The 27136-nt window shown below is 40.2% G+C and overlaps 1 protein-coding gene across 5 annotated transcripts in view; it reads left to right on the top strand.

Moving 5' to 3' along the window:
• PCDH19 (protocadherin 19) overlaps positions 1-27136 on the top strand; it is a 212906-nt gene that overhangs the window by 84498 nt on the left and 101272 nt on the right. For all 5 annotated transcript variants that reach the window (XM_086918816.1, XM_086918817.1, XM_086918818.1 and 2 more), the window contains one exon: positions 16328-16386. In XM_086918816.1, coding sequence (XP_086774942.1) covers positions 16328-16386 — 59 coding nt within the window. The remainder of the gene's footprint in view (positions 1-16327; positions 16387-27136) is intronic.

A 27136-nucleotide genomic window follows, 5' to 3' on the forward strand; every position in this document is an offset into this window, starting at 1 on the left:
GGCGCACAGGAGTTGTGACGGCATCGGGGTCCAATGCAGGCCCGGTAAAAGAGTTACCCATGGGTTGGGTGGCGAAAATACAAGGGTCCACAGAGTCGCAAGCATCATCAGGCAATGGCCACTCACTGTTGGATTTGCAGTGATTGAATATCAGAGCTGCTTGTGGTCAGAGTCGAGAGGAAATGCAGCCATGGCGTTGGAGCTGAAGTGAACATTGGTCCGGGGAGGCTGTCACCAGTGTTGGACAGGAGCCTTCGGGCATCAGAAACACTCGAGCCATGGATTGGGGTCCGCTTTGTAACCAGAGTCGGGGAGCTGTGGATGACCGCTGCTGCTGTTGGATTCGGACAGGGGCCGCTGGGTTTCGCAACCACTTTTAGTTCTCAATCAGAGTTGGTGTGTAGCCGGAGTTGGGGATCATGGAGCCCCTCGGTGTCGCTCAAAGTTGGTGAGCGGAAACTTGCAATAATTGCAGGTAGAAGCAAACTCTGACACCCTCCAATGGTCCTGAACCTTTTTGACAGGAAAGGGGGTCACCACTCACTCTTTCAGATGCCGAAAAGCAGCAAACAAGGACCAGCTCAGCTTCTGGTCAGGGAAAAGTCAGTAAGGCCTCAGGAACTTGTAGTCCTGAAAGTTCAAGCAGATAACCAGCTAACTGGTTCTTGAAGTCACTCAGAAGTCTTGAAAGAGAGAGCAGATCTAGGGTCTCATACAGCAAGGCAAACAGCTGTGCAGTCTTGTCTTCTGGTTCCCAGTCCAAAGATGGTCTGAGGCAAGCTCTGAGATGAGTCTTTTTGTCCAAGTGCAAACCTTTGTAGTGGGAGAAGAGTACTGACAACATGCCCTGTCCTGAACAGTTCATCTCCCCTTACTCAGAGATGCCAAGATGTCTTTGTATGAGTGTGAAGACGGACCAATGAAATGTTGGTGTTGTGAGTGTCAACTCCACCCCCTCACCCTGCTCAGGTGTTCACCACTTAGCAAACCCAGACCCTATTTTCCAGGGTCAGGTTCCAGTCACAACCCAGATAGACAGTCATCAGTATGCAAGGCAGGGAAACTACACCCAGTAATGTCCCTAGAGACTGGAGGCAGAAAAAGACCAACTTTCTAAAAGTGGTATTTTAACATTCTTATGTTTTCTTTAGTTACTCATAGGTGAAAAAGACAAAAGGCAGATTTTTGGTGTAATATATGTATGATTTACTGCACACCAGAAAACAAAACTGGCTTTCGGAGCTTTAACTATGTAAGTCACAGTATTAGTATCCAGGAAAATAATAGGGATGCTATCCTCTTTAAATTTGATAAAAGGTTGAACCATCCCTGTCCAGATTCTTTGGTTTTCTCACAGATCTCTTCTGCAGCAGGCACTTAACCCAATAAACTAATTACCACATTCCAAAGGTGTTCTTAAGATTTGGCAGTCAATGCCTACTGTTTGTAACACATTTAAATACATGTTACTCACAAATCATTTCTTGCGAGTTATAGCCTGCTATGTTTTAGTTCACGGATGCATCAGGGTTCATTACTACCCTCTGCAAATAATTGCGTAAACTTGTGAAGTCGACAGAGGGGAACGTATTGGTTATGTAGGTTGGATAGGGGATGGAGGAGTGTTTGACTAAGAGAACGCATTTGCTTCCCATAAAATTCTCCTGTACGTGGAGGACATAGTAGTCATGTACTCGATCCATGACATGAATTCGAGTTTTAGAAAAGCCCTAGTTTTTTAGCCACTAAAATTAAGCCTGCTGAGACCTAGAGCCTCACACTTACTATGAGAACAACAGATCTACAATACCTTGGACTTAACAAGCTTATCCCATAAAAAAGAAAAAGGGAAAAACAGTACTGGTTGACGGTCTGGGGTGACGATGCAGTCATTTTGCAGAATGGGTGTTTGTTTGACAGGATTGAGAACTCATAATCAGGGCTGGGGAATCTGGCTTTAGAGAATGAAAAATGCAGAAAGGTTTTGGGGACAGGGAAAACGCTGGTCCTTCAGAGGTTAGCATCACACAAACATTCCAAGAATTCCTCTCGCACAATTGGCCTTGTTTAACTATTCAAGGGCTATGGTTCAAGTTTAGATGTATTCGCTATGTATTTAAAAGAAAAAACCTTACACGCAGGAAAGACAATTTACAAGGTAAAAATTTTTTGACGAGAATGTGCCGTAATATGCAGCTGTGCAACTGTCATATTTGTGTGTTTAGTTTCCTTTTGATGAAGCTGGGAGTACTTGGGGGCATATTTACAAGCTCATATCGCCACCACAAACGTCTCTTTCGGTGACTTTATAATGGCAATAGGGTCCTCACTTTATTTACAAGGCAGCTTTAAGCAATTTAACGTGGCTTAACACTGCCTGGTAAATAAGGCATCCTTTCACGCTGTATTTGGCATGAAGCTTTAACCTTCAGGGAAGTCTGATGTAGTTGTGGCCTTTTGGTGTCCTGCTTTTCTTGCACATGGAATGAACAATTACTGATACAGTGTGGTCCAGGGCAAACTTGCCAATATTCAGGAAAATTTCACTAAAAAGAGGATGAGGAGCACAGGATGGGGTGGGGCCTGGAGAAGGAGGGTGTGATCATAAGGGTTGGTGAATTCCTACACAGCCATGGCAGGTGAGGGGCTAGGGAGAGAGTTGGGGCTTTATTCTGGGCACTTTCTTAGCAGCTACTTCTACCTTGCCTCCAAATAGGAAGGCTTCTGAAGCAACCTGTCTTGTAGATGAGGAGTTTGCAAAAACACATAAGAGACCCTGAGAGCAAGGAGCCTTCACTCACAGGCTGATGTTTCCAGCACCCTGTGTTCACTGCATGATGTTGGCTCTTCACTGTGGGCCATGTAAAGCGCTCCAATGGCACTGTGTGCAATTGTAGGTCTGCAGTGGTCCTCTATAGGACATTATGAATGCCTGCATCCAATGAGGTGCAGGAAAGTGAGTGTACCCACTTTAGGGGGTGTCTTGGGGTGCCTTTACACCATCCAAATGGGAGGCTTTTGGCAGATATACACTAACCATATTATTGGGCCAAACCCTTGCTAACAAATGACCAAATATGTAGACAAGGTATTGGGCAGGTGCAAGGGTACAACATCCACATCTGGAGCCACAAATGAACCATTACACCATGAATATGCTCAGCAATGTACGATAAAAGACATCTACAGTGTGCCTCTGAGACATTCTAAATTATTTTCAAATATAGTGCTTTGTGGTCATTTGGTCTGTTAGTGCTATGTGTCCATCTTCATGAGTGTGCCACTTCTGTGTGTTATATTTTGGTGATAATGGCCTGTGTCTCTTTAACAGTGTTTTGCTCTTGGATAGAAAGGCATGACGGCTTTTTTGAATGTTTAGGGGAGCGACATGAAATAATGGGAAAAGTAATTACAGTCTCTTTATAGCAGATGATGTGAAGGCTTCTTGTCTTAAATAATTGAGATCTGTAGGTGTATGGCTGCTATTTTTAAAATCTCATTGTACGCAATAGGAAATCTGAGCAAGATAATGTTATTTCATTAGCTCATATAGTAAGAAACTTATTTTTTATACTCAGAGAAACGTAAATGTATATGGTCTAGATGATAAACACTAGCTGCTATTTGGAAAAAATGATAACACAGTAAACACATTGGTGCATTCAACCTGTCCGCCGAAGTGAAGTGGTAGCTAAGCAGCGTTGTCATTGCCAACTGCTTCGCTCTATGTTTTCCAGACCATCTGCACCTAAAACCACTCATAAAGGTAGTGACATGGTCAGTAAAAAAGGAGTTTCTGGTAAGTGCATACAGCGACAATAGATGGAAGGAGATCCCACATCATGTGTGTGAGCATTAACCACCCATGAGATGTTAACCGATAAACTATTCCATTCTGTGGCTTGAAGATGTGCTTTCCCATGGCACCAGTATGCTCAAAAACCCAACTACAAAGTGCTGTTCCATAAAAACTCAGGGCTGCCTGACATGGATCATTTGTAGCTATCACTATTTTTCGTGCCAGCTGGCGGCTTTTTTAAGGCCTGGTCTAGAGATCATCGGCCTGTGACAGAGGAAGTCTGCAGCATGCAAGCTGCTATTTGCCACTTTGTCTGTCTATTGGGGACATGTACAATGAAGTGGCGGAGTGAGGCATTTGCCTTCCTGGCTTAATGCCTCACTCCGCCACTTCTGAAATGCGATTTTCTGAATCACTTCTGAAATGCAGCACACATGAAAGTGACAACATTGATTTTTTTTGTTTAAGATTGTTTATGTGAAGGTAGGGTTACCGTCCAGTACATAAACAATCCATGGCATTTTGCTTATTCCGTGTGTGCTGCACAAGGCAGCACACGTGGAAAAAGCAAAAATGAGGAGAAATAATGCATTTCTCCTCATTTCACAGGTCTTAATTTTGACACTGCCTCCTATGCACGCTGCCCTTGCACGTAGGGGGCAGTGTCAAAATCAATTAGTGTTGCGGGGGAATGCCCACCGCAACACCCACTGCCCACCCCTTTCACGCTAATCATGGCGTGAAAGGGGGCCTTAAGTGGTTTAACGCTGCCTTGTAAATAAGGGTAAGCCCCTATCGCCACCACAATGTTGATACAAGTGACATTGTGGTGGAGATAGGAACATGTACATATGCCCCCATATGTTGTCAATGTATCCTTGTCTCGCCACTTAGCTTGAATGCATCTCAATGTGTGCCATGAATTACAAACCCTGCATATAACCTGCCATCCTACATAGGTGCATCTCCCCCACACTCTCTAAAGACAACTTTGGAAACAATTATCTGCAAACCATACAAGAAACTGAATATAGTTCTTCCCCAAGGATCTCGTTTGTGGCTAATTTTGTTACACGGCCCTTCTGTGGCTTTGCTAAGATCCCTTCTGTGGTAAAGTCTCAATGAGAGTGTTCAGGTCTTAAACACGGTACCTAAATTACATCCTGAAAAGTAGAATCTACAAACTGGTCCCTGGTGGGTGTCTCACAGTACCAATAATTGACTGAACTCTGGCTCCCTCACTACTAAATACATTTCAATTCTTACTCACTCCTCCAATGTCTAGAAACTATTTGCACATGTGTAATTTACCTCTGCAGCGCCCTGTAATTAGCAAGGAAGGGCAAACCTTGAAACAGATACTGTGGCACACGAAAGGGCTTGTAGAATCTGAAATCACTGCAGACAGGTTCCCCGCTCCCTCCTAATGAATGTATTTCGTGACTTAGTAGGAATGCGTGAGAGTAAGTGTTGTGGGTTCTTCGAAAACATGATTTTCCGTTGTTTTTTGTAAAGCCAAAATACACAAATACAAAAGGTTCTTTCTCTTGGGGCCGATTAATTTATATGGTACTGCATGATTCATTCTGCCATTCGTAATTCTGTTTTTGCCGTATGCTGGCCTAAAACATGCTTTTCCACTTTTGAGGCACGTACTGTTCTTCAAACGCAAATGTGCACTTGGACACGAAGCATCGTTTTGTCGTGGTGTGATATAAACACGGTTTTGTTTGCAAGAAAACACGTGAATATTCAAAAATATTTAGTAACATGAATGGGAATAAAATCGGCAATCACTGCGATGCAGTAATTTGAAGGGTTTAAATAATATATCAGAAAGACAGAAAAACAAAGAAATGATCTAAACCACAAATTGCTGGTGGACTAAAATATTATAACAAAGTGTCCATTAAATTAACAATTGAGAACTGTGCTTCGATCCCAGGCCCTGCGGTGGCAGAATGCTGCATTTCCCTAGGTGAATAAACTTCGTGATTTGCCACAAGCATAGGACTGCACCCACAGCCTCGACTTATCATTTTATTTTGTCGATGTATTCCTACATAACCACACTAACCTAGCAGGGGCATTCGGAGCTATACATTAAGACATCATGGTGCAAACACTGGGGAGGCAGCATTTGATTAGATGCTCCTTCAAGAGAATTGTCTTGTAATTAGGCCTGGGGGAAATTTGCATGAAACTGGCGTAAATAGCGTAATCTTGGTCATTTTGCGTTACTCTTGTTATAAGAACTTTCCAAAATAATGCTTTTGCAGCATACTTTGCAATTATGTCCTGAGAGCTGTATAAATTGCACATGTGCCACTTATGGTAAAAAATGTACTGTGAGTGCATGGGAACGACGTGAGTAACAGAACCTGAGCAGTGTTTTTTTTTTTGTTCGACTATTTTTTTTAGCACGAAATGTATTATTGTGTCCAACGTGGACGCAAGAATACATTTCAAACTAAACTACACACCAAATGCCAGTTGTGACTTTTTCATAATTACTTATTGCACATAATTTTGCCCAAATTTCACATAATTCCCCAAAAGAAAATTACAAGAATTTTGCATACCCATCTTGTAATGCAGTAAAAATGGGGTACAAAATGGATGCATGGAGAACACTTGCTTTCAGTGTTTTTTGGCATTTTTTGCAGCTCTTCTTCTCCAATCTTGCTCCCTGTGACACACAGAGCGCTGGAAGCAATATTGTTTCCGCCACTGGAGTGGGTGCTATACTTTTTCTGTATGTGATACTGTGTGTTTTATAGATGACACATGCTTGAAGTTGCACTTGGGAGAGTATCGTTGTTTGATTTTTTGATTCATGGGATGGGACAGGCAGTTGAGGGAAGGACGCTTACCAATGCGTTTGAGTCCAATCTGCGGCCTGTATCAGCCTGGCAGTAGATCGATACTTGAACTGTGGTTCAGAAATCTGCTTTGTGCAAATATGGAAGTACACAATCTACTCATTAGATATGACAAGATCCCCTGGAGTATTGTTTTGAGATATCCCATGCATGGTGGGAGAGCCATTGGTAGTGTTCAAAGCTGCTAAGGTTTCAAGAAGGTCAGCTTCATTTAAATAATGAAAGTGTCCTCTACTATTTCAATGGCAGTAATAATTTGCTTCAACTGATATGTAGTAGATGGCTAACATTCAGATATTCTTCTACTTGGATGACTTCTAATTTTTCTATATTGTTTCAATGCTTTGCCAATGGGTGGCGGCTTGTTAGTTCGCTGTGGCACTGTTTTTTTTAGAGTGGTGAGACAATTTAAAGCCCAGAATTATAGGCTACGTGAATAACATATTGTTATGCAGAGCAGAGATATGAATGCTTCTTTGATAGGAGATTCTTACGATGGAAAGGGGTAACACTCGAGTGAGGTTGTCCTGTTTTCCCCATTTTTTTTCCTAGTATTCCATATGCTTGGGGCAACCTACTTTTGGAAAGCAAACACAATCACATTGGATACATTAAATTATACCCCAAAATGAAATTATTTATGAATACAATGGAAAAGTTATGAGTGCTAGATGTTGAGCTGAGTGCTATCATTGGTGAAGTAGTTCATAAAGTTATAGTTGAGTTTCAATATAAATTAGCGTCTTTGAACCATTGTCATATTTATTTTAGAACAACTAAATGTCCTCAATAATAAACTCTATTATTTATTCAGCCAATCCAAGTAGCCTAAACAACACTGCTCCGTAGTGGATCATGAGATGGAGCCTAACAGGCCTAGGTGGTCTCTCTGCCTATCTTAGCTCCAGCTTAAAGCAGCAGAGTATAGTCATTTCCGGTATGGGCAGGGGAGTGCGTCAAAACTCACACACAACACGTGTTCAAGAGAACACCTCGAGGTTGTCCTTGGTAAAGATCTTATCTTCCCTTCTGGTGAAGATATCACATTGAGGGTCTCTGAGTCTGAAGGCCTCCTGAAAAGAGCTTGTCTTGGGGTCACTCCTTATATACAAATCCCAAGGAATCACCAATAACCAACTTCTGAGGTGTTGTGTAATGTGATGAAACTTAGAGGGAAGTTCTGCTGTCAGTGCTTACAGTGTCAATGTAAATGCAATGGTGGCAGATCCTAAATTACATATAAAATAGGACTATGGAATCCATTTGTGCAAATTAGGTACCACCCTTCATAAATGTGGTAGCATCACAGGAGCACATACACAACTGGCATAAACTGCTAGATTTGTATATAATCTGGGTACAAATTGGAAGAACGAATCAATCACTTCATCCCTCTGCACCCTTCCAAAGTAAAATGCTGCAGAAAAAAAATTAGCATGTGAACATTCCTGAGAATATTTTACCGAATTAATTAGTAGTCAAGAAGGAAACATTATAATAGCTTTCCTTTGTCCCATAGTTAACTAATTGTTAAAAGTAAGAGGGCCTTGAATTCTCACTTTTCCCTTAGCCTTAGCAAAAGATGTGCCATAGCATGTCGCCACATGGTATCTTCCATTTCCATAATAGGTGAAGAGTAAAAATAGAGCAAGCAGTGTTTGAGCCATTTGATGACAGTTCTGGTTGCATGTGCTCCCCCTCCGATGCTAAGTGGTATAGAAGAAACAAGTTACAAGATTGTGATTACTCTGGAATGTATCTAGCGAACTTATTCCAAAACAAAGAAGCAATGACGAAGCAGCGTGTGTTACTGTTACTGATATCCGAAGAGTAGTTATGTCTTCATAGTAAATAAAATTGACGTAATTTGCTGTGAGTGGAGTTATGTTAATTTATACATAATCCATCATACCTACTAACTTTACTACCACAGGGGCAGACACATGACTGGTGTTAAATTAGCAGAACTTGGGCAACCAGAAAGCTTTGCAGGTGATAAAGATAACATTTCCCCAACTTGTTTCACTGATTAACAAGAAGATCAAGAAGTGGTTCAAGAAGTGGTCAATTGTTTCAGGGGACCAAATGTCTTCATTTAGAAAAATATTTCTGAAAAAAAAAGATACGTAAAGAAAGGCTGCAACTGTGCAATTGCAAATTTACCTTAAGTCTGGCCATGCTGTACTCTGCGGACAGTCCACAATAGGCTTTAAGAGAATACACATGGCAACTATAGCTTGCTCTGGGGCCCCCGTAGTGAATTGCAAAAAGAATAGCAGATATGCAAAACATATGCATATAACTAGTCATAAATCAATGTACATTTTTTTAAATAGTCTAAAAGGTTTAGGATAAATTGGGGATTTGAAATAGGATGTTAAAGGCCTATGTCACAGTGTAAAAACATATCACAGACTTTGTTCTACGCTGAGGGAATGGTTGATAATTTTGCAGGTGCTCGTGTTGTGTCTGAGTACAGTTCTTGATTAGCTAGGCAAGGCAGGTGTTGTGCTTGGAAGAGGTCCGTTATTCCTGAATGTGAGGACAGAAGGCGTTTGTGGAAATGGGATCTTATGTTTGTTTTGATTTTTGAAAATAATCTTGTTATTGACATCAGATAGTTTCTGTGGCTGAAGTATCTAGTTGTTGGCCAAACTCTCTATATATTATAGAACGCGTTTAAGTAAATAAAGTAAGTCACTTTTCATAGTTCGAATTAGTGAGAAATAAGGGGCAAAAAAGTACCTTATGTTTCATTAACTAGTAAGAATGTCCTCTTTTAAAAGTATGTGGGGGCTCTATGCTACAATAAAGCAGTTCCATTTGGTATTTTATGATTGACCGTGATTCTATCGGCTTCACTGTCAATTAAAAATGTCTCTTGGACAGCTTGGTTTCAGTCCCTCATAAATATCAATCTTGGTGAAATGCAGTAGTTGGTTGAAAAGAGCAATACAGGTCTTTTGTAGTATAGAATGCTCTAGTGACAGGGGGGAGCGCTCATTTTAATGGGACTTCACCCCATTAAAATAAGTCCTATCTACCATTGCGTTAAAGTAATGACTAGACTATTCAAAGTTGGATAGCAGTGATTACCTGTCCCTCATAAAGTTGTGATCTTTTCAGCTACAAAAGATGTGAATCGAGATAAATTCTTGAATAATAGCAGAAAGAGAAGATTGGACGCCTTAATGGTTTACCATCAGAAAGTCCAGTGGAGCAGCGATGCATTAATAGTAAAAGAAAAACTGCCTTGAATATTTGTCAGGGCAATCCTCGTTTCACGGTATTCCTTTAACTTATTTAAATATACTTGTAAAACAATTTAAGCAATAATTTCAATATTTTGTTTATATCATAAAGGGGACTCTTTCCTAGTTTCTTGATAACACTTTTTGTAATACTTTATTCACATTTCACCATAAAATGGATTTTTATGTAATGAACAGTGCTAGGATTTCGGTCGGCCGCAGCAGTGTGTGGAGGGCACTTGCTTGTGTCAGGATGGAGACCCCATGATTGTGCACAACAGTGGCAGCCTATGGATCTGGATTATTATTCAACTAAGGGGTCAAGTGGTTTTTCTGTGCACGTTGCCATTTTTAGGTCCCGCGGAAGCACCTGTCCTACTATTTTTGAGTGCTTAAACTAAATATTGAGAAAAAAAATATCCTGTGAACAAAATATTTTGTCAAGAATAAGGAGGACAAAAATATTGTGAAGGTAAGTTTCTATAGCTAAGCAGAGTTTATAATACATATAACTCCACATATATGTACCTTGACTATATATATATACCTTCATGGCATGTAGATGTGGAGTGAAGAATAGCAAATCTTTACTTACCTACATGCACTTACCTTCTTAATATTTTGGCTCTCGATATTTTTATCACAATATTCTGTCTACACAATCTTTACTGATATTCTGTCAGTGACCTCGTTTTTCTGCAGGAATATTTTATGATAGATTGCACATTCTGATGGATGGTATAGTACCTGGCCCATATCCAGTGGTGGCTCCTCCGCTCTGGCCGAGGAGTATCGCCCCCCCCCACCCCCCGCCAGCCTCAAAACCTTAAAATAAAATTATTATAAAATGGATTTATTATTGTTTTATTTTTCAACTTCAAATCTTGGGGGCGGGGCCATTGCAGGGGCAGTCAGCAGAGGGAATGGTAGGCACTGCTATCAGAGCACATGCCGGTGTGGCCGACCATCTTTGGCTGGCCAAATCTGCATGCGCACTGAGCTGTCTCCAGCCCAGCTGCGTTGCTGAGTTGGAGACAGCAAAGCACAGGCTCCCTGTCTCTCTGGGAGCACAAATTCACAGCGCTCATGCCAATCCTGATGCTGCTTTCAAACATGCGAGCAGAGTCAGGATTGCCTGCAGGGCAGTCTGGGATCCTGTGCTGCAGCGAGGACACGAAGAAGAGTGGCAAGCCTTTCTTTTTTCTGTTTTCACCCCTCTTCCTGTCCGCCTGTTCAACCCTGCCTCTCCACTCTGCCCTCACAGCATCTTCTACTGCCCATATCACTAGGGTGACCAGAATTTTAAAGCCAAAAACCGGGACATTTCACAAAAATGGAAGAAGGACTACAATTTTACTTCAAGTGATGAGAGTGCTCGTCCGCAGAGAATTACAGAACAGGCAGTAAGAACATACATAAAATGCAATTTTTAACCCCAGTAGCTTACCTGTTAATTAAATTGCTTTCTTGAAACAACTGCTCAGTATCCCTGCTTTGTAAAACATACAAAACACCTCCCACTATTTTCAGTCGACCCTCTCCAAAAACGGGGACATGAGCTAAATTTCTTGAAATTTGTTGGAACAGCAGGTTAAAAACAGGGACCGTCCTGGTAAAACGGGGATGCCTGGTCACCCTACACATCACCAACGCTGTGGTGCCACTGATATTGTCAGGCGCACTGCATAGAGATGTGTGTCTGCTCGCCTGACACTCACTGTATATGAGACACAAGCACACCAGCTGTGTCCGTGAGACAGCCCATTCACATGTAGTGAATCGTTTTACATAATTGAGCCGAATATGTTCTTTCTTTGTGGGTGGCTTCCTCAAGCTTCTTCACAAAGTGCGTCCTCTAACCTGGAGCAATCTCTTTCATTTTACCCGGGGCAGGTTTCTACCTCTCGTCTTTCACTCCCAACACCCATTCTTTTGCCTTGCTTGACTGGGGAGGATGTCAAGCGGCAGAGCCTAGAACGCTCTTCTGCGCAGACAGAAAGATTTGACTCCATGTTTTTTTCTGACTTCTTTCTTTACCAGCACGTGTGTTCTTTTGCATGATAAGGCGCTCAACGGTGTTGCTATGCAGTGATTAGTTTGCAGCAACTGCGGGCACGGGGGCTTGCAGTAAATCTCCTGCTCGACTCCTCAGCAGTAATTACTACGTGAAAGTAATAACCGAGCTGTGCTGCATGTAACACCCCCCACCAGCTTTAACAGGATAACATGTTTCTCACCGGGAGACTGCTGTTTGCTAAATTAGATATTGTATTTCAGAAAAGGTCACTTTTAAGCAACACCGCTTCCACTGTATTATCTTGGCGCGACAGTCTGCCACGGGACTGCAGCTCTCTTTGATTCTAGATTAATGACTGATTCGGCTGCCTCCTCCTGTACAGTGTCTGCAGCCTTTGTGCCTGACTGGATTAACAGCAGATTGCACCTCTCTTGCTCATGGTGATGAGTTGACTAAGGCTGCCTTTATCAACTGCCACCAGCTGCACAATAGAGAAACATTTAATCACGCAGATTTAAATTCTGAAATTAATATGCAAAACTACTGCCATTTGATATCGATCAGAATAGAGGTGTGTGCTTTAATCTGAAGAAATGTTTTCTGAAGCTTTTGGGATGTGGCGACATTGGTGTTGTGCCCATTTTTGACAAATACCCTTACTTTTCCCCCTATAATAAGCAATTGGCTTGTCAAGGTGAATGTCCATAGCATCTAGTATGGTGCAAGCAAACAACCAAACATGTTCTTAAGCTTGCAGACCCATAAACACAAAAAATGTAAAACCCAAAGATGGAGCACATGTAATAACTCGATAGAGGCAATGGACTGAATGAGTATTGTCTCCTCACTATCTTTGCTCCTGCCTTTTCTAGCTCAATGCACAATACTGGGCACTACAGAAAGCCCGGTGGTTATATGGAAGACTTCCGGCTCCAGTGCTCTCAACACAACACCTTCATGTCGCGAGCCCGCACACCATTCACTAAATAACCCAAAGTCCCGAGATTTAATTGATTATGATTTGGGCTTCATATGAAAAGGGCACAAAAGGTGATGGGTGATAAGCTTGAATTTAGTTCAGCTACTGGTAATTATTCTCAATGACATTCGATTTCATCAGTTTTAGCTCATCAGTGCCACTAAAGACAGAGACCAGCCATATGCGAATCAGTCTTTGGCCAACTGTTGAACGAACAGCCCAACCTCAACGGTTTGACTGTTAAAACACTTAGAAGTATCATGTTTGGATATGCTTAACTGAAAAACACTTATTTTATGCTCAATATTTCTGTATACAAAGCATAATCAGATAAAACTGAAAGCAATGCCACAAAGCTATTTTTAAATAATATATTTACTTATGTTCTGCTCAAGCTAAGGTTTAACAAGTCATTTTTAAAGCAAAAAACCTGGATCCTTTTTATTGAGGTTTTTTATATACCCCATCTAATATATATGCATTTGTTTCAGGGTAAAACTGGGCATAGGGCAACAAGAAAGAATATTTGTCAGAGATCGTGGAGAAATTTTGTAGGTTTAGCTTCAAACACAACTTTATGCAAATGTAGTTACCAATTCTTTAAAATATACATACAGTGGGCTTTGGCTCCACCAGGTGCAGTATCACTCTCACACTTCATGCTATTGGCTGCTTGGCATGTCATTTCACCTTCCAAGAAGTTCTTCCATTGGATTACATGAGGGACTTTTTTACACCTGGAAAGTAGACTTATCTTCACGCTGTTTTTTGCATTCTATTCTTTACCATCTATATCCATTCTTTAGATAAGGCACTCACTATTGCTACTGCTTGAGCAGTATCGACAAAGCCAATACTGCAGGCTTATAAGGATAAACAGATTTTTTGCAGGTACTGCATGTGAACAGCATTTGTAAGTGCATGTTTTTACATATGTTGCAACATATTGGTTTTACCAATGCTTCTTTTTTGCTTTGTTTTGCTTCTCTGCTGGGCTTTGCAGGGAAATGTAAGATCTGCTGTCCAAATGAGGATGACAAGGTGACCTCCCTGCGATCCTTTGTTGTCCATCCCCGAAGATCACCTCGCCGACTTTGTAAAGCCCACACTCAGAGCTGATAATTCTGGTCGCCTTCTGAGGCGCGGGTGATAACGCAGCACTGTCCCTGCAGGCTGCTCTTTCATAAATTGGCAGAAGGCAAAATCAAAGCATGATATTTAAATGCGGCGGTGGATGACTACCTGCCGACATTTGCATATCCAGGCTCTAAATATTTTAAGATGTTAATTATACGCTAATAATAAAGTACCTTTGAACTTCCAATCAAATTCACGTTTGCAGAATGGGCTGCATCGGGGAATACAAGCAATTAGGTTTGCAACGGATTGCGGGCAGGATGTTTTCGCCTCTGGATTGTTCTGTGGTCACCAGTGATATGGCAATCTATTTTCAGAGCAGAACACATGTAGAAAGACTCAGTGCATGCAGCCTTTATCTGCCTGCGGAGGTACTCACCATATTTACACTGCCCAGGACTCGAGTCGAGGATAGACGCCGTCTACCCAATATTTTCTAAGGGTCAGTGCCATCTACCCTACCGCAAAGCTCGCCACTTTCAGCGGAGGGTCACGTTCCTTTCCTACTTCTCCCGGACTTTATGGAAATATACTGAACTCGCCCTAGTGTAATTTCTAGCACCAGGAATCTTATAGCCGCACCTGCACGTTGTCTGCCTTTGTCCTGAGCAGAAATGTGCAGGCGGGGAAGGGGATTATCAGATTCCAGCCCCGCCCATAACAAAAGTCGAAGTTAAGGGCTTCGAGCTTTCAGGAGCCTTACACTTAGATGCAATGGAGGGGAAACAAAGGCTCACATCTTATCACTTCACAGGTACTTAAGAGAGAAATGATTTTGACTTTGTTCAGTCCCTGTATATGAGATATGCATACACTGTAAGAATGTCGGATGTGTTGATGACCCAAGTATTTACACAAATAACAATTTAAATACCACTATTTTGTTTTATTTATTTTATAGCACTTTAGCACAACTCATCCCAATGCAGGGTGTCAGAGCACTTTACATCAAATGTGCAGACTATATATTGACAATAAATCATATGTGTGTACATAATTATGAAGGAAGTGTACATCAGACAGTGAGGGTTACAAGGTGTAGGAGCCACATGTCCTTAATATCTTCTTGTGCTATATCAGTTGGATTACAATTTATGTACTGCGAGTAACAAAAGAATCTGTCTTAAAAGCAGTAACTCACTTACCCATTTACATAAAATACAAATCTGTCTTCTGTGTGTTACATAATGTGCTTTGCAGGAGACATAATAACCCTCTACACTAATTTGATTCAAAAGTAGGACTAGGCAAACACAGCTACCTCAAGAGTTACATTAGCTGGCACACAAAGATCTCTGCAGCAGGTGCCTTAACCCCATAAGATATTTCAAGATACGTAAATTGAAACCAAATAAGCAAAACAGATTTACTGCCACGTTTCTCCTTGTTGCCAATTTCTTTGTGGCAGAGTTTAAGAAAAATAGCTGTATAATTTGAGGCCCAGATTTTGTGTTGGAGTTCCTTCAATTTTTTGGTACAACCCCAATACAAAATCTAATTTGTTAAATATTGTAATGTGCTCAAATGTACTCATGATAGACTTGCTAAACATATGTGAGGTCTTAAGATCTTATGTCACTTCTTGTGAGGACATGGGTTATGATGCCACTTCCTGTGAAGCTAGATGCGATGTCATGTGCCTTGATGGCTCTTCCTGTGATGTCACTTCCTGTGATGTCACACGCAGTGATGTCACACATGGTGATGTCACATTCATTCTGCCTAACTTGGTGTGTCCCCCACTTCTTTTTATTCCGACTTGAACCTTGACACCACCTGAACTACCTTAGCAACTGTCGTACTGTTCTTACAACTGAATGCACTTCTGCCACCGTTTTGTCCACCCAAGTTGTTGCTTCAAGCTTAATCAGCCTCTCCTGGGTGTCAACCACAATTGATAACGTTTTGCATTTAGCAAGTGGGTGGTGAAGTTCCACAGCAGGCTGCAGCTGTTGCCCACACACCAACAACTACACAATCTATATTAATTTAGTGCTTTGCATTGTCTGTCTCATGGTACTTCTGCTGGCTGTTGTTTAGTATGCAACAGTGACAAGCTTCTAGGGATGGGTGGCTTGTGTTTACTGTGGGGCTGGGGGTAGTTTACCATGGCTTTCACTTTCTCTATGAGCTCTGTCCACTTTCACAGCAAAACCCCATTACCTCATACATTTTTCAGGTAAATACACACACATTCGCTTTGTCGCTGTTTGCTGTATGCAGTCCTCTGACATATCACTGTATTTCCTTCTTTTGTTTCAGACAGAGAACTATTCATTTGACTCAAACTACGTGAACAGCAGAGCGCACCTGATAAAGAGGTACACCCCATTTCCTGTTTTGCTCTTTACGCCGATATGCATTGTCTTTCTGTGAGCAAAGAATTTCCGGAAGCTTTTTGCATGGCTTTGGGGTTGGTTCTACACAACTTAAGCAAATGGCAATTCACCCTTGTGTTTCTTAGCTCATAGAGCTGACTGTCTTATTTTTAGCCGAGGAATGTTTCTGTCACCATTACCTTGTTCATGGGCCACACAAGTGAGTTAGTTGAAAGCATGTTTCCATGACAACTCATTAGCTGTCATTTGTCTCCTCCGTCTCGCATCACACTATCATTACAATGACGCTTGATTTTGAAATGCATTCTGTGATTCAAGTAAAAGTGGGAACAACAATTCATTTCCCTGACACCCTCAGCTGTGTTGTGAGGCCACCCACGCCTTCTTCCGTCGAGAATCTATATCGTTGGAGAGACTGTGCTTAATATACGTCATTGCCACTGTTGATGAGAAAATAACATGGTCAATTTGATCACCCAAAAATAAACTATTCCTCCCTCTCAGACATGCACAGAACACTCCTTGCAGGGACTTTATTTAATTGGTTTTACCCACCCGGCTGTTGGTCAATGCATGGGGCTTGAAGTGAGTCTTTCAGTCAAGTCATGTCTTGGATCGTGATTTCAGATCAAAATGAGCCGACGTCGCGATGCGCCGACCACTTAATTATCTCATAAAAAAGGACAGTCTCCTTTAGGTGTCAACCTTTTCTGACGGGACTGGCAGCCCCCCAAAAACTCCCCACCCCTCCTCTCGAACGAATGTTTTGCACCGTTCTATGTGTAAAGCAGTGATGTATGTCTGGCCTAGCCCAACGGAGACGTACTAATAAGTGTAAAGTCCTATTAGTGCAGGGTGGGGAAAATCTTGCCTATTTAGGAATGTATCATATACTGATGCTAGGCCAAAACCATAATCTTAAAATGACTGAGTTGGCTGACCTATAGATGGGCAAACTGAACCATAGGTGCCTTGATAAAAGAAGTGGTTGATTTTACTAGCAAAATTGGGTGGAAAAAGGCCACCTGTGCATAAATGTGTGTTTCTGCACCCACCATGGTAAAGCTGTCACAGATGCATGTCAGCAAAATCTCCATTAACAAAACCTATTTGCATATAAATTGTATTTAACAACAATCCAGGTTTCAGTCACCCTACTGACGAGATCGTTTAACCCCTCCAGTTTCTAAGATTGTTATTACAGTAAGACAATTAAAAGCATCTTTCTTCACTCACAGAATGCTGAGAGCTGACGGATCAGTAACAGGAGTGCGGCATAGGGCGTAATCTAGAGGAGTGAAGTTGAAACAAAAGCAGATGCGTCGCCCACCCTCCTCTTCATTCACTGACCTCATTTGATGATAGATAAGGCTTTTATTTTAGATGTTGACGTTGCCAGCAGCTCAAAGATTTGACAGTGAGACCCCTGCTGCAATGCCATTGGTCCAATTTATGATGCCATGAACTGCATGTGATAGTCCTAGGCTGTTACCACCGAAGACCCTTCAGTAAGAGACAGCAATGGTAACCATGGCTTTTTCACACAGGAAAGTGAGAAAACATTCCTGCAATGCTGACAGAAAACTTGCAGCGAATCAGCGACTACTTTAATGTAGTACTAATAATGAGCACCACATTTTGGGGCACATTTACAAGACCCATTTTGTTCCATAGTTGGTGGCAGGAAGGGGGGGACGTTGAGGGGGGCATAAAAAAAGGACTGCAAAAGTGTAGGAGTCACTAGATCCAAAACAGTACATTAGGGATTGCGTCACGGGCTTGGAGGGCCGAGTAGGTAGGGTCAGAAGCTCCTATAGAGTGCTCACTCAAAAAGCAGAGCCCATCCAACTGCAAAGAACAGAACTGTGGGAAGAACTTCACCCCCCTCTCCCGCAGCGGTGAATATTTCAAAATGTAGCAGTTTATCCATGGAAAGTTTCATGAAGGTGGTTTCTTCACAAAAATAACAGTCTAGCAGTTAGACCATCAAACATGTATGTTACACTATTGAATGTCATGTAATGCCGTGCCATCTTATGTTATGTCATGACATGTTTTATTGTATTACATAGTATGTTAAGGCATTTTGTAATCCAAATATTCAATAAAAGCTTTATTTGATTCTTTGCAGAAAAATCATAAAAACGTATACAGTAAAACACATATGAATTTCACAAGCAGAAACAGAATAAAATAACATTACTTAAGAAAAAAAAAGTTGAATGGTACAGAATTTTTAAAAAACTTTACTACAATTTCACTCAAATTTCTTCAGGAATTTCATATAAGATCGTAAAACAATCGTTATCTAAAAATTGCAATAATAAAAATGCTGGATGGCATTGTCCTAGACCCAATGACCTTAAAATTGGAAAAATCCATTTCCTTCTTTGCTTTAATAGAATTTACAAAATAAAACGACCTACATTGTTGAATGCTGGAACAGGTCATCCAATAGGCAATTGCACAATGATTTGGACCAATTGTTTATTTTGGGGAAACTTATTAAACGATGAAAGATCCCAAATCTAAAACGGGTCAGTACAAGTCAGTCATAACCCCTCAATGTAATTTTTAGGTACAGCTGAATACCATAAATGGTCAATATCTATTGGTTGGACTGTACCGATGGTCTTAATGCCTCAACTGCAAATCTATTTGTCTCCAGGAGCGTCATGTAATATCTTTTAAAATCTTTTCTGGTGATGGAAATTATAGAACATTGGTCAATGTAATATTCAGGATGCCCGAGATCGTTCATAAAATCTTTCATGTATTTTAGCCATTGGATATCCAGTACCCGCTGTAGCTTAAGCTGTCTTTTATAATATAACGATTAAAAGTAGTTTTAGTAGAAGTCCAGATCCTGTGCCACAAAAGGACAGGTTGGACTTTTATTAGGTCAGAGATAACTGGTATCCCTAGTTCAGAATGGCATGTATAGTTAGAGTAGAGGTGCTGCTTGGAACAGCCAGAAGGAACTTTAAAAAGGCACTTTCAACCAGCTGTATGGGTTTAGGGTTGCAGTAGCCCCACACACCTGCACCAAATTTAGCCGAAGTAACACATTTTGCCTGATATATATGCAACAACTCAACAGGAGGTATTCTGCCCAGTTTCCTTGCAAAATTAGCTAGGGCAACCGTAGCTTTCATAAATAAAAACTTCCTAGCTTTAACTGCCTCGGACCATGCACCTTTTCGGTCAAATAAAATCCCTGTATAAGAAAATGTCTTGGTTAATTCCACCTTTTTATTATCGATGAATATGTCCCTACATTTTACACTGCCTTTCCCACATTTCATAATAAAAGTTTTTGAGGTATTCATTCTAAGACCCACATTTTCCATGTGCACGGTACATTTTATAATCCATCACACAGCTTTTACTGTGTCAAACAGTGTCATGTGAACTCACATATGACATTCCAAAGAAATTAGTTAAAACATGTTAGACAACTTCTTTCAAATGTCCTTTATATGAGTCTGCCATAAGCAAATATTAGGCCTGGCCAAAATTGTAAATGCGGTGGAATAATCAGAGTAATTTCAATAAATATGCTTTACTCTTGTGACATTAAATTACCCAAAATTACTCAAATAAGCCAGCTCGCGTAATTTAGAGTATTTTGGGGCAAAAATGTCTACCTCATGAGAACAGAAAGAGTTCGAGCAGCTTAAGGATGTTGCTGGTCATGTTCTGTTGCATTTTTCTTAGCACAAAATGCATTGTTTGGTTCATTTTGGATGCTAGGTTGCACTAAACACTCGGTTTTGCTCCTCTCTCTATTTGTATAATGCTGCATAATTTTGCTGTAATGTTGCCTGATTACACTAGAGCAAATTAAACGAGTTAAGTCCACCAATAGCATATGTTTGCTATTTCACATCCTCCACTAAAATGCCCAAACTGTTCCCTGTAAACAACTCTTACAGACAAATCTTAGCACTGCCATATAGCTAGTGTTGCAGTCTTGCTGGGATGTATTTATTTGGCCCTATCAAATGTATTACAGTACTGCTGACAAAGGTCTGCTACAGCCTCTTTAAAGAATTGCCATCTGGTTAAATTGTGCAAGTACTATTAGAATTGTTTCTGCCCTTCTAAGGATTGTCATTACTGCCACCTGCAATCAATACGTTATTTATATGGAATGCCTCTAGGGTTCTTTTGAAATTGTTATATTCATGCTAGTATGTACTGTTAATGATCGATTGAAATTATTACTGGACTGCAGAGCAAAACTTTTACAGGACTATTAAAATGCTGCAGTCCTGACCTGGAGTGCCATTGCAAGCTACTGAAGGTATCAAATTCCCCATAGGAGTACCACTATGTTCCTGTTGAACCTATTACTGCCACACTGTTAAGTACTGATAATATTCTATTGATAATATTGCAGGACACAGAGCAAAATTTGTACTGTCCGTTTTAAAGTGCTGCAATCCTGATGAGGGATGCTACTGCTAGTAACTGAAATGATGAAATGATCACATTGCTTATGGGGGTTGCCAGTATGGGCCTATTAAACTAATATTTCCACATTATTCATTATTGAAAATGTCCATTGAAGGTTTACACGACTGCAAAAGAATACTTGTGTGGTCCTATTTAAAGTGTTTCAGTCCTGGTCTGCCATGGCCGGTCCCAAGCCATTCTGTGGAAGGAAGAGAGCTATGTGTTCGGCTAGCTACGCCACCTTATAAAAGAATCCTAGCTACAGGAATGTCAACAAAAAGACGTCCTGACCTTGGGGAGAGAGGAATCTCCTTCACAGATAATGCAACAAATCACCGGAAATCTGAGCCACCTGCTTTTGATCAAGACCATCACCTCCAGCACATGGAATGTGAAGACCAAGACACGCAGGACAGCCCAAATGGCAGCAGAGTTGAAAAAATACAACCTGCCCTGCTTGACATCAGCGAGACAAGAATGGCACAGTCCAGGCCGAAAAGAATGGCTCCAGGAGGAATGCTGCTGTGTTCTGGACAGAAGGAAGAGAATGCCCCACACACTCAGGGAGTAGCACTGATGCTAATGCCAGCAGCCCACAGAGCTCTGATTGAACGGGAAGACCACAGTACTTGTATATTCATAGTGGCCTTCCGCACAAAGAAAAAGAGGATCAACATGAATATTATCCAGTGCTATTCACCTACAAATAACAACAAAGAAGAGGAAAAAGAATAGTTTTACATCAGACTCCAGTCCATCCTGAAGAAATGCCTTGAGAGAGACATCACCATATTGCTGGGTGACCTCAATACCAAGATTTGAAGTGGAAACGCTGGCTGCAAAGAAGTCATGGTCGACTATGACCTTGGTAATATGAATGAGAATGGTGAAAGGCTCACAGAGCTCTGTGCCCTGAACAGTCTGGTGATAGGCGGTAGATTATTCTCACACAAAAGAATACACAAGCAATGTGAGTGTCAACAGACCATTCAACGGAGAATCAGGTCGACCATATTTGCATTGCTAAGAAGTTCCGGAGGTCCTTGCAGGATGTGAGAGTGATGATAGAAGCGGACATGGCCTCAGACTATCAACTTATTGTGGCCAAGCTAAAAATAAAGATGAAGAAAGTATGGTTGGAACCCACAAACCAACTAGAGTAATATAACACCACCCTATTTAAGGGTACACAGAAAGAGTGAACACTGAGTCACTCTCAGTAACAAGTCTCAAGTCCTGCAAGAACTAGAAGATGACAGAGACCCAGTAGAAAGTCAATGGGAGAAGATCAAAGAAACAGTGACATCAACATGCCAGGAGGTACTGGGTCCCAAGAAACACCAGTGTAAAGAATGGATCTCCACCAATACTATCTGCCAAATTCAAGAAAGAAAGGAAAAGAAAGCTGATGTCAACACCAGCTGAACAAGAGCACAAAAAGAGAAAGCTTATGGCAAATATGCCAAAACTAACAAGGAAGCAAAGAGAAGCCTAAGAGCAGACAAGCAAAGATTCATCAATGGTCTTGTCACAGAAGCACAGTAAGCAGCAAGCCATGGAAACTTGAAAGAACTCTATGACATAACAAAGAAGCTCTCCAGCAGATACAGCAAGCCAAAAAGGCCTGATAAAGACAAATCTGGGAAGACAATCATGGATGACAAAGGCCAACAATGAAGATGGGTGGAACACTTTGAAGAACTGCTGAACCAGCCCGTGCCACAGTCTCCACCAGACATAAAGCCAGCCGAGAAGGACTTGTTAATCAACTGCAGCAGACCGACCAAGGAAGCAGGACCTGATAACATTCCTCCAAAGCCCCTTGAAACAGGCATTGAAACATCAGTAGGCATGTACTACCCCATGTTTAGAAGAATCTGGGAAGAGGAAAAAGTACCATTATACTAGGAGGAGGGATGGCTCATAAAGATCTCCAAGAAAGGTAACCTGAGAAACTGCGCAAACTAGAGAGGGAAAACTCTTCTATCAACCTCAGGCACAGTGAACAGAATGAAGGAACAAGTCAAATCTCAGCTATAAAAAACCAGTAAAACAGCGTCCACAAAGATAGATCCTGCACAGACCAGATTGCAACAATGTGCATCATAATTGAGGAATCGATGGGACAAAACTCCCCCCTCTATGTTAACTTCAGCAACTATGAGAAGGCATTTAAGAGCAGGGACAGAGAGACCCTTTGGAAACTCCTCTGCCACTATGGTGTGCCAGATAAACTCGTAAGAGTCATCTCTAACTCTTACAAGGGAATGACATGCAAGATAGTCCATGGAGGATAACTTACTGAAGCCTTCCTAATGAGGACCAGAGTCAGCCAGGGTGGTATTCTCTCTCCTTTTCTCTCACTGTTGGCCATGGACTGGACCATGATGACATCCATAGCAAGGAGAAGAAATAGGATCCAATGGACATCTTGGACGCAGCTTTACGATCTGGACTTTGCAGGTGGCCTGGCCCTGCTCTCCAATACTCATTGGCAGATTCAAGAGAAGACGGACAATGTATCAGCCACTTCAGCACAACTTGTCTTCAACATCCATAGGGGGAAAACCAAGATTCTGAAAGCTAACATAGCCAGCACAACTGCAGGCGAAAGTGATTCAGGCCTTCACCTACCAGGCATCATAGACAAGCACGGTGGCACAGATGTCAGCATCAAGGCAAGAATTAGCAAAACGAGGGTTGCCTACATTCAGCTTAAGAAGATCTGGAGCTCCAAGGACCTAACACTGCAAATCAAGTTCAGGCTCTTTAACATCAAATTAAAGTTAGTCCTTCTGTATGAAGCATACATTTGGAGAACAACCACCATTAACAAAGTCCAGACCTTCATCAACACCTGTCTGAGGAAAATCCATATCTACTGGAAAAACAATATCAGCAACAGTGGCCTATGGCAGCTGATTTCCCACCTCCATGCTCATAAGGAAATCCTGAAAAGATGCTGGGGCTGGATAGAGCATGCCCTCCACAAGCGAGTATCAAATACCCCCAGGTAAACCCTGACAGGAAAAGGAAAAGGCCAAGAAACACCTGGCACAGTGGCCTCGAGGCTGACTGCAAGGAGACGGGTTACACCGGAAGTCAGATTGAAAGAAAAGCTCAGGGCAGAGAAGGCTGGGGAGTCCTGGTTGATGGCCTATCCTCGAGGAGGGGTAGTAGGCATAAGTAAGAAAGTGGTAGACAGTCAAAATATCGAGTTGTTAATGTCGATGTACCATAATATCGAGTCCAAAATATCGATGGTACGAAATGTCGAAACCAAAAATATCGTCGTAGAAAATATCGATTTATGTGTGTGTTAAAAATATCGAAGACATAAATGTCGAAATCAATAATATCGATGGTGAAAATATCGATTGTCAAAAATATCGATATGTTAAAGTGATGTTTTAAAGTATGTTAAGTAATGATTTATTTATATGTAGTTTATATATAAGATCATTTTTATATATAATTTTATTATTTTTAGTAAGAAGTCTAGGAGCGGGATGTAGAGTTTATAGGGGATAAGGGTGGGTAGTGTATTAAAAAAGTATAGTGTAAATATGGAATAATAAATTTCGCATTTGAAGTAAATATATAATTTCGCGAAATTTTAATCAAAATATTTAAAAATGCGAAATTTTATATAAAATTATTGAGTATTGTTAAATTATTTGTTCTTTGATTTTGGATATATATTAATAAATTGTGTACATATATCTAAATATTTATTTTTTTACTAAATAATTGTATATTAATGTTAGGAACGGGATGTAGAGTTTATAGGGGATAAGGGTGGGTAGTGTTTTAAAAAAGTATAGTGAAATTGTAAAATATTAAATTTCGCATTTCCTTTAGATTTCTAAATTCCGATATTTATAAAAATTGTTTTGGAGTAGTCGAAATGTGTTCGAAATTTAGGGAGTTAATTAAACATTATGATTAATTTTTGTGTATGTAAATAAAAACTTTTTAAATAATAAAATATTACATTACATATTTGTATTATTTGTACTATAAATTTAGGAGCGGGATGTAGAGTTTATAGGGGATAAGGGTGGGTAGTGTTTTAAAAATATAGAGGGTAATTATATAAATTTCATTTTCGCAATTTCAAAAAAATGTGCGAAATTTCCAAAATTTAAATTAATATTTCGATATTTGCGAAATGATATCGATTTTATTCGAATATAGTATTTATTTTTTAAGTTTGCTGTTGTTTATGTACTAAAATATATTTGTAATTATACTATTTTCATATATTTTCTGAAAATATTTGACTAATTATGTTATGAGTGGGATGTATATTTTCAAGGGGATAAGGGTGGGTAGTGTATAAACAAAGTATACTCTAATCATAGAAGTAAAAATTTCGCGTTGTATTTCATTTTAGTTTCGAAACGAAATTTTATATAAATATTATTCAAATACGAAATTATGAACACTATTAGGTTGTTGTTCTAATTTGAGGTATTTTGTGTATGTAGTAAAAAGAATCAAAAATATATAATGTAGTAGATATTAAATAAATAAATGTATCATATTTTTAGGAGTGGGATGTAGAGTTTATAGTAGGTCAGGGTGGCTAGTTTTATCAAAGGTAAATATTGTGCGTTTAGGGTCTGGTTTTTGTGTATGTGCGAAGGGGTATTTTAACTGTTCAGGGTCAGTTTTTTGTTTGTGTGTAAAGGGGTATTTTTAGGTTTCAGGCTCAGTTTTTAGTTTGTTGGTTAAGGTGTTTTGTCAGGTTTCAGGGTCAGTTTTTAGTTTGTGGGTAAAGGTGTTTTGTAAGGTTTCAGGGTCAGTTTTTAGTTTGTGGGTAAAGGGGATTTTGTGAGGTTTCAGGGTCAGTTTTTTGTTTGTGGGTAAAGGGGTATTTTTAGGTGTCAGGGTCAGTTTTTAGTTTGTGGGTAAAGGTGTTTTGTAACGTTTCAGGGTCAGTTTTTTGTTTGTTGGTAAAGGAGTTTTGTGAGGTTTCAGAGTCAGTTTTCAGTTTGTGGGTAAAGGGGTATTTTTAGGTTTCTGGGTCAGTTTTTAGTTTGTGGGTAAAGGAGTTTTGTGAGGTTTCAGAGTCAGTGTTCAGTTTGTGGGTAAAGGGGTATTTTTAGGTTTCAGGGTCAGTTTTTAGTTTGTTGGTGAAGGGGTTTTGTCAGGTTTCAGGGTCAGTTTTTTGTTTGTGGGTAAAGGGGTATTTTTAGGTTTCAGGGTCAGTTTTTAGTTTGTGGGTAAAGGTGTTTTGTAAGGTTTCAGCGTCAGTTTTTAGTTTGTGGGTAAAGGAGTTTTGTGAGGTTTCAGAGTCAGTTTTCAGTTTGTGGGTAAAGGGGTATTTTTAGGTTTCTGGGTCAGTTTTTAGTTTGTGGGTAAAGGAGTTTTGTGAGGTTTCAGAGTCAGTTTTCAGTTTGTGGTTAAAGGGGTATTTTTTGGTTTCAGGGTCAGTTTTTAGTTTGTTGGTGAAGGGGTTTTGTCAGGTTTCAGGGTCAGTTTTTTGTTTGTGGGTAAAGGGGTATTTTTAGGTTTCAGGGTCAGTTTTTAGTTTGTTGGTGAAGGGGTTTTGTCAGGTTTCAGGGTCAGTTTTTAGTTTGTGGGTAAAGGGGTATTTTTAGGTTTCAGGGTCAGTTTTTAGTTTGTGGGTAAAGGTGTTTTGTAAGGTTTCAGCGTCAGTTTTTAGTTTGTGGGTAAAGGGGTTTTGTGAGGTTTCAGAGTCAGTTTTCAGTTTGTGGGTAAAGGGGTATTTTTAGGTTTCAGGGTCAGTTTTTAGTTTGTGGGTAAAGGGGTTTTGTGAGGTTTCAGGGTCAGTTTTTAGTTTGTGGGTGAAGGGGTATTTTTAGGTTTTAGGGTCAGTTTTTTATTATAGGGGTACAGGGAAAACATAAATTACGATTATTTTTAAATTAAAATTATTATATTAAATTAATTTTAATGCAATAAATTATTCATTTTTTACATTTCTTTTTTTATAGTAATTAATTCATATTTAATGTCCTGCAGTTACTTAAATTAATTGTTAATTGGTGTTGGAAGAGTAAATTTTATATGTTCTGTGTTCTGCACTTACTCTAATTAAATGGTGATTGCATTTCTAATTGTAAATTAATTACTGTTTTTGAGAAGCAATTACCGAAAGTAATTGGTTATTGGAGTCGGAATATTTAAACATTTAATTATGTGTTTTTCAAAAATTGATATTATATGTATATGGGTGTATGAATAATAATTTTTATAACTTCAGTGTATAGTATGTTCTTTATTTACATGTGGTATATAGAAATAG

This window comes from Lissotriton vulgaris, chromosome 4_1 (genome assembly GCF_964263255.1).
Source record: "Lissotriton vulgaris chromosome 4_1, aLisVul1.2, whole genome shotgun sequence".
Lineage (NCBI taxonomy): Eukaryota > Metazoa > Chordata > Amphibia > Caudata > Salamandridae > Lissotriton > Lissotriton vulgaris.